The sequence below is a fragment of the Equus quagga genome, chromosome 5, assembly GCF_021613505.1.
Source record: "Equus quagga isolate Etosha38 chromosome 5, UCLA_HA_Equagga_1.0, whole genome shotgun sequence".
Classification (NCBI taxonomy): domain Eukaryota; kingdom Metazoa; phylum Chordata; class Mammalia; order Perissodactyla; family Equidae; genus Equus; species Equus quagga.
This window is the reverse complement of record NC_060271.1, coordinates 10,200,479-10,214,955: the sequence shown is the minus strand read 5'-3', so window position 1 is coordinate 10,214,955 and position 14,477 is coordinate 10,200,479. Positions and strand designations below refer to the sequence as shown.

Here is a 14,477-nt window from a genome sequence, read left to right as displayed (position 1 = left end):
TCTGGAGTTGAAGATACTCTCAAGTATCTTTTCTTTCTTCTTCCAAACTCTGAGCCCAATGAGGGCAGCGACTATGCTGGAGTCATCTGGCCCTCCTCTGCTCCAGCTTATCTACCACAGACCCAGGTGCAGAGAAGGTTCAATATACCTATTGAATGAATGAGTGAATGAATGAATAGATGCACAAATGCATGAATAAATATCCTGTAGGTGCAAACAAGGTTTAGGTAAGTACTTGAAGACATATTTTGAAAGGTATTTAAGCACCTGTTACATGCTAGACACCTTCACAATAACCAAGTGAGGTAGGTATTATTTATCCCCATTTTATAAATGAGAAAATAAAATCTGAGAGATCTGACCTTGAGAAGGTCACTTGACAACTACTAGAATATAGAGCCAGGATTCGAACCCAGGTCTTATTGATGCCAGGATGGTGTATAGTGACCCTTTGAGGTCCCCCCAGCCATCAGCAAGGCTGTGTGATCTATGAAAGAGACACTAAGCTACTCCTTTGTCTGCTCTTCCCGTCCCATCTCTTCCTCCTCTGCCCAATGGCAGAGATACAATGGTTCCAGAGAACATTATTCAAATGGCAAATAAACAGCTTCATCTCGTGAAGAGCATCGTGCCTCATCCCTGTTGCAATAATGGCAGCTAGAATGAGAGCAATGATTTTAATTCCCCTCCTTATGATTTCCTTTTCATCTCATCTAAAAGATAGAGAAAAAGGCAGCTTGGTGCCTCTATCTCATCCTGATCAATCTTGTCCTGAGCACTGTGGGGCTGTGTGCCCCTGGAAGGTGGCATTGACAAGCAGAGATGTATGGGGCATGCGTGCAATCGTCCCTCAAATGCAGCAGTTTTTCAGCATTACCAATGAGCTGGATTGGATTAAGTATATTTGCACCAAAAGCAAAATAAATATTGCTTTATTTAATGCCACTAAAAGGTTGGGATTCAATTGCCCTTGGCCTGAGGCACCTTCCGGCTCTATTGATTGGCCAGCGTCAAAATGCCAGACAATCTGTCATGAACAGCTCCTGCAAAATGCTTAACAGGTGGGGTGGGCTCTGCTGTCGCAGAGATGGAGGACAGCAGGCAGTGTCCTTTGTCCCAAACACAAGGGATAATTATAACACGTCCACTCCCCATCACCACCAAGATATTTAAAGCATTTCCCCACATCCCTTTTTAGATCATCACAACAAGGATGTGACCAGTCTATGGAGGCCGAGAGGAGGGTGGATAAGAACATAGTTTCCAAGTCAGAAGGACTTGGGTTTGCGTCCCAGATCTACCACTACGTAGTTCCATGACCTTGGACAAATTCATCTCTTTTGCTCAAAGAGCTGAAAGCACTGGGAGGAGAGACTGAATCTATTTCACTTGCCACTGAGACTTCATTGCTAGTACAGTGTCTGGTACACAGCCAACTCTCAGTTAAACTGTATAAATAGAGGCTCATAAAGGTTAAGTAATTTGTCCGTAGCCTCGCAAGGACAAGTGACTGAGGCAGGACTTGAGCCCAGTCTGCCTGGCTCTAAAACCTATGCTCTTAACCATCACTCTACCCTCTCTTAGTGGTCCTGGGACGCAAGTGTGGTGAGGGGTTGATGCAAGCCTCTTCTTTTTTAAATGGGGAAACTGAGTCTCCAACAAGGGACTAGCGTGAAAGGGTACCTTTATGCAAATTGACAAAAGGTGCCTCCCTCTAGGCTGACAACTTACAAACAGGTGCCCCTTCTGGGTGGGTGAAGTACAAAATGGGATGTCACTTGCCCTGGCCAGATGTGGGGTTGGGAGCAGAGTCGCAGCCCCCATTGGCCCCATTGACCAGGAGCCTTTGTGCAATGCACACACTGCGTATCCAGGTGAGGCAGCCCCGGATGTGCCCAAGGTTCACAGCAGAGCCAGGGTTAGCACTCAGGTTTCCCACCTCCAAGGATCAGCAAGGTCTCTGCCCTGTAACGGTGGTCCTTCTGGCAAGGTGGCAGGATTGGGGTAAAGGTGTGCTCAGACCACACCTGGAAAAGGGATCACCTCCCATCCCAAACTTCCTAGGGCCCTTTCTCTAGGACACGCTCCTGGTGGACAAGGAGAACCTTTGTGGGAGCGCCATCTCCCTTCCCCTGGGGGCGCACTCCAGGGATTTGTCCTCCCTGCTCCCTCCTCTTGTCTCCTGTTTGGTGGCAACAAATGCCGGGCTCCGGGGGATTTCCACCTGGTGACTTAGAACAATTCTGAGAGCCAGTCACCAATCGAAGGACCCAAGATTTCATAAAGCCCAATCCCCACACTGCAAACATGGAGAAACTGAGGCCAAGTTCATACAGCTACGTAAGGGTAGAGTTGTAAAGGATGACTTTTCTCTCTATGGGAACAGTGATAAGAAGTGAAAAGAGCTGTTTTAAAAGGCTTGAGGACGGACGTATTCTAAAGGAGCCCACTGGCCCCTGGATCTAGGAATTGGTTATTTCAATTTCTTAAGCGAAAAGGGGCAGAGGAAACACAAAGGGGAAGGAAAGTCCTTTAGGTCTTCACCAGATCTGGGAGCCAGCGAGACCCCTGCCCACCTGGTCTGAGCCTGAGCCACACTGCCTGGATAATATCCTGGCTCAGCCACGTATCAGCTGTGTGGCTTGACCTCCCTGTGCCCCAGCCCCGGTCTGCAGAATGCGGACTCTGTCTACCTCACAGGCTTGTTTTGTGGACTAAGTGAGATCAGCTGAGTAAAATGCTGGGGACACTGTGTAATTGAGATAAGTGCTAGCACGTTAGCCAGACTTGTGTTTGAGTTTGGTATGACGCTCAGGGTCCTCCACAATCTGGTCCCACTTGTTCTTCCAGTTCCCCACACCATGTCCCCCGAATCTGTGCATCATGCGAGGCTTGCACATTATACGTTCTATGAGCTAATTGCAAAAAGATGCCCCGTCTTGTGGGCTGATGCAACTGCACCAAGTCACAAGGCTGCTCAGGCCTGGGCCGCACAGCAGCCTCCACCTGCTCTCTTGGCTGGTGCCTTTTTGTAGTGTGTCAACTTGCACTGTAGGCTGCAGCCCTGACCACATACACCAGCCAGGCCAGACCACTCGGCATTCCCCAAGATTCCTTGCTCACTCAGGGCTCAGGCAGCAAGGCAGCTCAGAGCCTGAGGCCTTGGGCTCCAAGTCCTTTCTGGTTTTGACTTCTGGATCTCCTATTATTGTGGGGCCATGGGCAAATGATTTAACCACTCTTTTCACTTCAATTTCCTTATCTGTAATATGAGGAAAAAATAAGAACCTACCGCATAGGTCCATGGGGTTATTGGAAGGAATCCCCCATTGCTTTTAATCCCAGTGGGCACTTTTAGTCCCCACGAACAAAGAGAGTGGCTCTTTGCCTCCACCCCCTTACCTCCTCTTCCTGAGAGAGGGGATGGAACTTCTCTGATTGGTCAACTGGAGAAAAGTCGCCGAACCCATTGGGCCTGGACCCTCCACCAGCTTGTTTGCATCTGCAACCCTGCAGGGTGGGTCATTCTGGCCTCCTCTCTGCCACATGGTGTGCCTTCTGGGAGGCAGGTCACTTCCTGCTCTCTTGTGTCTGGTGGGGAAGTTGGATTTTGAGATGGAGAAAAAGGAGATCAATTTTAGCCACAGAGATAAGCCATGCCTTCCAAATCCTGCTTTGATCAATAATAAAGCTGTGTTTTGACCTCTATCTTTCTAATCCCTGCATCTCCTTCTAAATGGGTAGAAGTAGGATGAGAGCAGAGCAGGAGTATGATGAGCTATCACCCCTTCATCTCCAGAGGAAACAACACATGAGAAACACTTAGAGCAGGGTCTAGCAGCTTGTACAAGTTCAATCAGTGTTCACGTTATTATCATCACTGTTGTTATCTAACATTATTATTCCTTTGGTTTAGAACAAGTTGCCAATCTCTTCCCCTTGCTAACTCCCACCCATCCCTCAAGGCTCATCTCACACAACACCTCCTCCTCAAGGACAAAGCCTACCTCGGGTCCCGGTGCGTGCTGCAAAGTATGTGCTGGGTGCATGGTGCAAAGTATGTGCTGGGTGCATGGTACAAATTATGTGCTGGGTGAACATTTGATGAAAGGAAGGGGGGAAGGAGGGAGGAGGAGAAACAAAGGAGAGGGAGAAAAAACGATTTGGTTGAAAGGTTTCTCACACCGAGGCAGGGCGCCAGCAAAGGCACAGGTGTGAGCAAGGGCAGGCTGGCTTGGGGCAGTGGAAAGTGCCCAGGGAGATGAGAGGGCTGGATGGAGGGTGGTGGTGCAGGATGGGCAAGGGGGACCGTGGGCGATGACACTAAGAAGGAGATGCCGGGACACTGTGTGCCTTGAGTACCAGGCCAAAGAGTTTAGGTTCCTCTGATGGCCAATGGGGAGTCACGGAAGGACGTTACTTTGAGAGCTGACCCTATTCAAGCAGTGGTTTAGGAACTAAGACCAGAAATGATGAAGTTCTTGACTCTATCACATTGTTTTGCTCGTCCAGACTCCTCAGCCACTAACTCTGGGTTACTGTCTCCTCGGAGGCCTGTCTTCACTGTAGAATCAATTATTAAAATCAACTTGCTATCAACTCTAACTTTGAAATTCTATTCAGCCGCTTGCAGGGACAGAGATGGGGAGCTGCCTCCACAGACATCTAGCCATCTGGCCTTTTCCGTGGAACCTGGCTGGGAAGCTCATTTGAATAATTGGTTTTGGCGGTGTGCACTTGTGGGTTAGACACCTGATTACACTGCCAGCCCCAATGTCCTTTCAGCCTCCATAGAAACATCACTCAGGTTACATAAAGCAGGAGAGAGACTCTGGGAGGCAAGGCTCTGTCTGGCCCCTGTTGTCACTTGCACTTCATCTTGACTGACTAAGTGGCTCACTCACTGTGTGACCTTGAGCAAGTTACTTAGCCTCTCTGTGGCTTGGTTTCTTCTTTATTCAAAGAGACAGTGATTTCTGTGCTGTCTATGCCACAGGCTTCTTGAAAGGCTCTAAGAGAAGCCAGGGGAGTTGTGACTAAGCAGAAATGCAAGTGGGAAAGATTTGGGTTGAGGAGAGCTCAGCGTCAGATAGCAATGTGCATGTGGGCTGTGTCAGGAGAAGTACGTTCCCCAAATTAGGCTTGTGATGGTCCCCTCCTACCCCTACTCCACTAGCTAGCTCTATGAACTTAAGGGAGTTACCTAATCTACCAATGCCTCAGTTTCTCATCTGTAAAATGAGAATAATGATAGAGTTATTCTAAGAATTAAGTGAAACAATACATGCAAAATGCCTAGAATAGCACCAGGCCTGTGAGGTTCAATAGACGTTAGCTATCCATCATTGCCATCATCATCATCATCATCACCATCATCATCATCATCATCACCATCATCATCATCCTCACCATCATCATCACCACCATCATCATCATCATTGTCGTCATCATAACTGTTCACTTCCAGACACCATGCCTCAAAGACAGACAATGACAAACACCTGGACATGTTCAGGGGCCAGCAGGAAGGATGGGGAGGAATGGACTTCAGGTTACATATGAAAAGTTGCAAGGCTTTGGGGATGTTCAGCCTGGAGAAGAGGAGCTGGTGTTGGTTGGGGTGAGTGGGGAGCGGGGGGACACAATCTTCAAAGAGCTGAAGGGCAACCATGTAAAACATGGACTGGACCTGGATAATCCTTCAGGAGGAAGAAGCAGAAGTGATGGGCTGCAGGTATAGCCTGAATAGAAACTGTCTAACTGTGTAACTGTCAGAGTTGACATCAGAGCAGCACGATGCTTTGGAAGGGAGGGAACCACCCAGGCCCAGAGGTGGACAAGCAGAGGGGGCATGGCTGTCACTCAGGGATACTGCTGAGGGATCCCTGCCCTGGGCGGGGCACTGGACCAGATGTTGCTGAGCTCCCCTCCCCCTCCAAGGCTGATGATGCTATGACAGACGCACCAAGATGGGGGCAGATGGCTGGGGTGGGGAAAGAGGCAGGGTGAGGAGGGACGGGTAGATCTCTCAGTGAGGCAATACTTGCAATGGATCTTTGTTTTCCATTTCTAGCTTGATATGGAACAGTTTTTATGCCGCCAAAAACCAAATCGAATACTGACGTGTATTTTACATTTTATATAGCTAATTTTATGTTCTATTCTATTTTCGATAGTTTAAAATGTTTCCTCCTTTGGATGTTGAGGTGGGCAAGGTCAACCCATTATAATGTGTGTGTGTGTGTGCGTGTGTGTGCACATGTGTGTATGTGTGTGTGTGTTGGAAATACCTCCCCTGGTGTTTCACCCTTTGCCACGCTTAATGATGTTCTGCTGCGCAAAGCTCTCCTCATCTCTCCTTTATGTCTGGTGAACTCCTTTATATCCTCCATCCTTCAGAAACCCTCGCTCATCGCCCCCAGTTGGAAGGAAGCACTCCCTGCTTTTGGGACACGGTGTAGCAGGAGGTGAAATCTGCAGCAGGCTGGGGTGGGCCTGCCCGGCTCCGCAAAGCTGCTCTGACCCCACTGCCAGGGGACCTGGGGCAAGCTGCTCGGTGCCTCTGTGCTTCAATTTCCTTCTCCATGTAAAATGAGGCTATAACACTACCTCCTCACAGGGCTATCGTGGGGGTTAAAGGAGATGAGAAATATAATGTACAATTAGTAGCAACTTAGACACCAGCCCTTATTATATCTCAGCTTCCATAGCATCACGCGCACCTCCAGTACAAACACTGGGCTTCTTACAGGCAAGGGCTGCCTCTGATTTCCATCTCCTTCCCGGAGGCCCAGTGCAGGGCCTGACACTCAGCAGGCCCTCGACAAACCTTACTTAAATTGGATTTACTGCACTGGAGCATCCTTTGCTACTGAGGATCGCCGGGGCCAAGAGACATACTGTGGTGCGGGTCTGCAGATCACGGCAGCATCCATTGCCACGGTGGGGTCTGCAGTGCCTGCTGTAAAGCTGAATCACTTCTGCACCACCCATAAGGTCTGTTCCTCTCCCCCACCTCCACACTCCCAAGAAGCACTGAAGTTTTCTGAAGATGAGAAATCTCACAGCATCCTGCTATCTTTTGGGTAACTGCGTATTTTATGATGACTAATAGGCAATTACTATGGTAATATTGCAATTCAGCATGTGTGAGGTTTGGGAAATGAGAAATTATGGGTAACTACTTTGGACTCATTTCTATGGTAACAAAAAGTAATTGTCATTAAATACCAGTTATACTGAGGCTATACCTGGTAATTATAGATTTTTATGCCCAGAAACATAAATAAAACCAATAAATTTATTCAAAGGTCCATGACTGTTTACTTATACGTGGCTCTATGGAATACACAATGACAAGCACCTAATTAAGAAATGCAAACCCAACACAGAGTTTCATATTGTCATAAGGAGATGGAGAGTCTGTTTTCGAAAGGCAAAAATGCAAGGCAACTTGGGCATTGCATATGCTCAGAAGAAAACGTAGTGGGGTACAGGTTGGGGTGGGGGTTGTCTTCTCTGCAAAGGAAGTGATGGCGGGGAGGAGGTGGCAGAGAGAGAGAGTGCAAACACTGCATTGTGAGTGGGCAGCCATGCCTACCACAGGACACTGAGAATTACCAACCATTGTAGACTCACTCAGCCCATCCCCCCTACCCCAATGGCCTTCCAGCTGGGAGTCGCCTTGCAGCTTCTTGGCTCTGCAGTACCTGAAGTTACAGCATTCATCCTTCAAGACTCCTAGGCCCTGCATCCCCCTAAACTCTCCACAGATGCTCAAATTGCATCAGCAGTCATACCATTCTTACATATTTTTTAATTGATTTGAAATAACACATAAAATTTACCATCTTAGTCATTTTCCAGTGTACAATTCAGTTGTACTAAGTACATTCATAATGTTGTGCTACCATCACCACCATCCATCTGCTAAACTCTTCATTTTTTAAAACTGAAACTCCATACCCAGTAAGCAGTAACTCCCCATTTCCCCCTCCCTCCAGCCCCTGGAACCACCATTCTGCTTTCTGTCTCCATGATTCTGACTACTCCAAATACCCCATAGAAGTGGAATCCTAAGTATTTGTCCTCTTGTGGCTGGCTTATTTCCCTCAGCATAATGTCCTCCAGGTTCATCCAGGTGGCAGCCACACCATTCTTGACAGAACCTCTCCCCAGAGCTTCTACTAAATGATGGAAGGTGCCTGTCACTTCATTTTCCTCTCCCAAGAGGGCAGGAGAGAAACTGAGGCCAGAGGAGAGAAGTGTCTTGCCCAAGGACAAGAAGCCTCTAGAGAGTGGGGAAAGTTAGACCCCAGTTCTCTGCTCCCACCTCCAGCGTGTAAGACGCAGACCTGTTTGGGAAAGCGGAGAGTCCCTGGAGGCACCACGTGGCTTTGAACGTGGCCCTTCACCTTTGAAGCATCAGTCTCCTCTTTCCTTTCTCAAGAGATGTTGTAATGGTCAAATGTGGTTTTTAAGTGCCTTTAAAAGTGTCACGCTGTACAATAACTACGTGTGGCTGTGAGTTCAGGGTTCACTCAATCATAACAGCAGCTCATCACGGTATTGATATCACAACAGCGTCAGATCAAAACAACCGGAGTTTGGAGGCCGCTTAGCGGGCTGGCAGCATCTGGTGATGGCTACTCTACACTGGGGATTGTTGCTTCATGATGCGGCACAATTCCTACACACTGCTGTTGAGTTTATTTTTTCATTCAGGACATATACATCTAAGGTCCATTCTGTGCTGGGCACTGGGCCAAGCTTTGGGAATACAAGTGGACAAAGTCCTGACTTCGTGGAGTTTACAGTCTAGAGGGGGAGACCACCATTAAACACATAGTCACATCAACAAACACATGATTGCATGTGGGGCCAGGCTAGGACAGGACAGCACCGAGTGCTAGGAGAGAGTGGAAGGGAGACCTACTTCTTCCTGGAGGTGCTGGGAAGGCCTTCCTATGAATTGGCATTAAACCTCAGGGCTGGAACGAAAAAAAGGCCATGAAACTGGAGTATAGTAAGTGAGACAGAGAGTACAGTTGCCATGTGTCTTTATTATATACCACAATATCATTGTTATCTACTGTCATTCTCCCAGCTATTATAGACGGCCACTGTGGAGTACACTAGAGTTGTATAAAGTTTACTATGGGTCCTCCATACCCCTCCCGTAAGCCAGTCTAGTAACATACACCATAGTGTAGTTAGTAATGCTGCTGCACTTAACATGAAGAGCATTATCTATCCTGGTATAGTTGCCATCTTTTGCAACTAAATGCTAGAGCACACCTTGTCTATACCATTGTATAGATACTTATATAATTAAATCTGAACTTTGCATGATTAAATCTCCTGACTATCCTTCCTAGATTGGATTACATGTTTCTTTAGTGGAGAAGAAGAAAAAGAAGGAGGAAGAGGAGGAAGAGAAGGAAAGGTGCCTTGAGAGCAGGCCTGTCTCCTGTTTTCCACACAGGGTCTGGTATATCTGGGGCAGGCCGTAGGGGTGTGTAGGACAGCCCTGCATCCCTGCCTGGTCCTCACGGGTCACATGACCTACAGCAGTTTGTTTAACTTCACTGAGGCTTGAGAGACAGCACATCCTGAGGGGAGCTGACAGGGTGAAAGTCAGAGAGCAGGAGAAAGAGGCAGCCAGGCGGCCGTCTGCCTTCCAACCTGTTTCCAGCGATGGGATCAGTTCCTGTGAGGTCTGGCTCTGTTTCCTGCCCTAGAATTCTGACAAGCACCCTCCCTCTGTCTGCCCTCCCTCCCTCCCTTCCTTCCTTCTTCTCTCCTACTCTTCCTCCTTCCCTTCCATCCTTCCTTCTTTCCTTTCCTCTTCTCTCTTACCCTCCCTCCCTCTCAACTTTCCTCCTGTACTTAAGCTAATTTGAGAAGATTTTCACTATTTGCAAGCAAAGAAGCCTTAGCAAAGATCCGTCTTCTCAGAGTGGTTGTGAGGATTAAATAAGCATGTGAGTGCTTGACATGGCCCTGAGGGGGCAAGCGGAATTCTTGGAGTGGCATTTCCCAAAATGTGTTTTATGAACCCTAACACCCCTGGGGCCGGGGGTGAGGGAGTGAGGGGTGGAGGGGAAACAGGCTCTATAGGAAAAGGGTTCCTTGACACTTTAGGAAACACTGAATACTATATTCCTCTTTTGAGATTCCCATTTATTAGCATCTTGAAAACTGAAAAATCTTATTGTAAAAGAACATGCTTAACTTTGCTTAACTTTGTGTTAGCCAAACTGACTTGAACTCCAAATTCTTTTTTCTCCCATGATGCCTTGGCAAGCCCCATCACACCGTGGGAAATGCTGCTGTTGACAGGAGTGTCTTGGGGAAGGGCTGGCCTAGAGGACCTTGAAGACACCTTGATGCTCTCAGTTCTGAGTCTCTGTTATTAGGTTTCACATTCTCCAAATCTTTAGTAGTGAATTCTCATGATTGACAGGCTTTTTGTCGCTACTCGGGGCTGTTTTAGCAACAGGACTAATGCCTGTGGTTAGAGATTCCTCCAACTCTCCTGAGAATCACATATCTTCACGAGGAGAACGTAGGGGGCTCTCCTTCAGTACAGAACCATTTCTGAGGGTTGGAGCTCTCTTATCTTGAAATCGCAAATCACAAAATTTGGAGCTTGAAGACATACAGAGAGCACATAGTTCCCCATCAACACCTCACTGGCCATCTGAAGCCCAGAGAGGGGAGGCATTTTGGCCAAGGTCAAGACCTTTTTCCAACTTGTCATCCCTGGACAGCAGATGATGAGAAAAATAAGTGTGTGGAGTGGACAGTATTGACCTCTCCCTGACCACTGCCGCTCTGATAATTAAACAGAAATGTTAACATAAATCAATGGTCTTTCTACCACCATTATCACCGACAGTGCAATCTGTCCGGGGAAGGTGGAAAGGCATTGCTCTCAGGCCTGCAGCAAGCCATAAAACCTGCCAGGGCTAATGAACCATCACTTGAGCCAATTAACAGAGGAAGCAAACTGTCTTTAATTAAGGCGTTGTGCATCCCGTGGGCTCTCTCTAACTACTACCCGAGGGGACTAGGAAGCCCCTCTGGACCCAACTGCCGTGCTCTCAGAAAGTAGTAAACCAACCCTGTTTAAAATGGACCTGGCTGGGTATCAGAAAATCTGGGTTCTGGTCTGAGCTCTGACACTGACCTTGGGCAAGTCCCATCTCATCTCTGGGCCTCAGTTTCTTCATCAGTAAGTCATCCTTTTCTTTCACTCATATTCATCAAGCACTTTTTGAGCATATACTGTATGCTGATCCCTGCTGCTAGGCAGCGGGGACACGAAGAGCATTCAGGCTCAGTCCCTGCCCTCTGCCGACTTGAGGGCCGGAGGAGTCCGTGCAATGGGATACGACTTGTTCAGTAACCAGACCTGTGGGAGCTCGGAGGAGGGAGTGGCCAACTCTGTTTGGGGGTTTGGGGAATGTTTTCCAGAAGAAAGGGCACAAGCTGGGTTGTGAAGAAGGGTTAGTGAGAAGAAGAAGAGAGGGGGAGGTTCTGGGCAGAAGGCCGCCTTTATGAAGGTAAGGTTTCGGGGGTCAGCAGACCAGTCTAGGGAACTAGGCTTTGCTTAGAGAAGCTAGAGCAGAGGGTGGGAGGTGAGGCAGGAGGGTGGACAGACAGGCACCAGGTCATACAGAGCCTTGCACACAAAGCTGAGGAGTTTGAGTGTTTTCTTGAGTTGTGGGACTAATCAGAAATAAACTTGTAAATTTTGGGCTGTGAAGTTAGACAGTCAACAATTTAATGGCTCTGTGACTTTGGGCAAGTCTGTTGCCTCAACTGTGAAATAAGGGTAATAAAACGATCTCAGAGGATTCAATGTTCTTTCGGCAGATGATCCCTTGGGCAGTGGAATTTTAGGCTGTAAATAATGGTGCTAAGACGGGAGAAGGAGCATTCAAGATATGAGTGCATGAGTGAGTGTGGGACTGGCATATGCCCAAACCAAAGAGAAATGCTGTTCAGATGATCTGGGATGCCACTCTCCTTCATTAATGATCTCTAATGAGAGACACAGAAATGAAACAGTAACATTATAACCACTATATGATATTATGCAAAGCACATTCACCCCCACCATTTCTTTTGATGCTCACAAGTGCCCTGCCAGGTAAGCAATTATTGTCTCCATTACATAAGAGAAATTGAGCAGCAGAGAAGCAAAGTGAATTCCCTGAGATTACATAAGAAATAGGTGCCAAAACTGATACTAGGTCTCCGGATTACTGGTCCAGCAAGGTGCCCAAAAAATCCTAGCAAGTGACCTCAGGTGGCTGTGCATGAAACAGCCAAGGCTCACTAGCCACGTCCTCAAGAGCCAGCGTGAAACTCCCTCTAATGAACTCATGGGTAGTCTGAAAATTCTTCCTCAAAAATATATCCCCTTTTTCTTCTTGCTTCCATACCACCCTCCTATGACCACCAGCTTCCAAGCATTCTCCTCTGTCCCTCACCTGTAATTGCCCAGGTAGACTCCGTCAGGGTTGAGCATTGGTGCAATCTTGAAGACCAGGTGTTCTCGTAGGACGCGGGCAACAGGATGCTGGCTTATGAGGAAGTCAATGATCCCTAGGGAAAGAGAAACACCTGGATTAACTTCAAAGCATTTCAAGAAGGAGGGAGTGCATTTTCCTCAGCTTGGAAAACAGTCAGAGCTAAATAGGTGATTTTTGGACTATGTTGTTAGCCACTGTGGATGTATGGCTACGGATTAGGTGTTGCCCAGTGAATTTTTCAAATATATCTGTTTCCAAGGCATGGTTCAAGACATAATACTGAAGCTCAGGGGCAGGAAGGAGAGCACAGGAAGGGCGTCCTAGAAAAGAGAGCATTTGAGCTGTGCCTTGGAGGACCTACCGGGTTTTGACAGACAGAGATGGAGGAGAGGCAGGATAAGTTGAACATAAATTAAGAGATGCTCTCTAATGGACACACCGTTAGCTAAATGTTGACATTGGATTGATGACTATGGAGTCAGAGACCTTAGGGATCTAAATCCTAATGTTGCTCACGGGCACACCAGGAAGCAGAGAAGAGAAGGAATTTGGCTAAAGTCGCATAAGGAGAGGGAGGTTTCTTCAATATTCTCCAACTCTGCTCCTTTCCCCATTTTGAGAGTCCTCTGTTCCCAGACTCCAGGGCTGACTGTCCTCTCTGCAACTCACTGGCATCAGCACCACCTTGCCTCCAGGTCACCCAATTTAGAAACATTGAATTTCCCACGACTCTTGTCCCAGAATCAGGTAGTCCCCATGTCTCTTCCTTGAATCCAGCAAATCTGCCCCTCATCTCCATCCCTCTGCTCTAGGCCACCACCACATCCGGCCCAGATGACAGTGACCACCTCTGGAATGCACCCTCCTCACTGCAACCAGTGCAAAGACTGACCCTCTCACTCTTCTCATTCTTGGGATGGCCTGCGTGTACTTCCAGGACAGGAGTGAGAAAAAAAAAACAACAACTCTGAGCCCTTGCCTTTTCCATCCTCTTTTCCATGTTTCTACTTCTTCATCAGAGACCTGAAAAAAATGGGCAAAATGGCACCCTGGCATTCCATGAAATGACTGTAATGCTGGAAAGGGATAGGAGAGCACAAAACCCTCCCAAAATGCAGAAGGGGAAGTCCTTTCCCACTGGAGAGGAGGAAAGGCATCAAGGAGAAAGGAGCTTCTGAGCTGGGCCCTGAAAGATAAGTAGGTTTTGACAGACAGACCAGAGGATGACAGCAGGGTAACGAAGAACAATCCCCGTGCCCAGCGGCAGGCACTTAGCTCTTGGAATGAGAAACTGCTCCAGAGCACATTCCAAAGCTGCTGTGACCAGTGAGGGACATCTCAGGCTTTTCATTAGGCCAGGGCTGAGAATCAGCAGCAGCCGAAAGCCAGTTGGACATGATTTCCTTCTCGGCCGACACGGCGGTAGAGCAGATGCCCTAATTTATTTGTTGGTCTTCATATTAAAGCTGCAGTTTGCCAGTAAACAGACAGGGTAATGATGCCAGGCACCCTTGTTAGGGGCTAATAATTGCTTAATCTGTCCGCTAATTGACCCCAGCTCCCGGGGCAGCCCTCCATCAAGGAGCCAGCCTGCGCTCAGGGCCTGGCCACGCTGCCTCAGAGAATGGCTTCTGGAAATGGAGTGGCTCATTGTGATCCGTCCTCCTTCACAGATGAGCAGATTAATCGGGCTGCCAATTAGGCAGCTAATAAAAGGATGAGAGGAAACAAAGCCAGACCAGAGGCTACAGCCACTCTGAGCTCCTTCTCCCGGAAGTGAGTGTGGGGCAAAGAGAGGTGAGGTTTTAGACTCATCTCTTGGCTTGAGGTCAGATACAGTTCAACAGGAATCATTCCCATTGATCAGGAAATTGGGAGATCTTTCATTTTTTTTTTCTTTTTTGGTGTCGGGGAGGGGTGGTAAGTGGAGAGGAA

General features: G+C 47.9%; 1 protein-coding gene across 4 annotated transcripts in view; it reads right to left on the bottom strand.

Annotated features, from left to right (window-relative positions):
• Positions 1-14,477, bottom strand: part of AGBL4 (AGBL carboxypeptidase 4) — a 1,241,053-nt gene that overhangs the window by 142,077 nt on the left and 1,084,499 nt on the right. For all 4 annotated transcript variants that reach the window (XM_046660687.1, XM_046660683.1, XM_046660686.1 and 1 more), the window contains exon 8: positions 12,501-12,615. In XM_046660687.1, the coding sequence (XP_046516643.1) occupies positions 12,501-12,615 (115 nt within the window). The remainder of the gene's footprint in view (positions 1-12,500; positions 12,616-14,477) is intronic.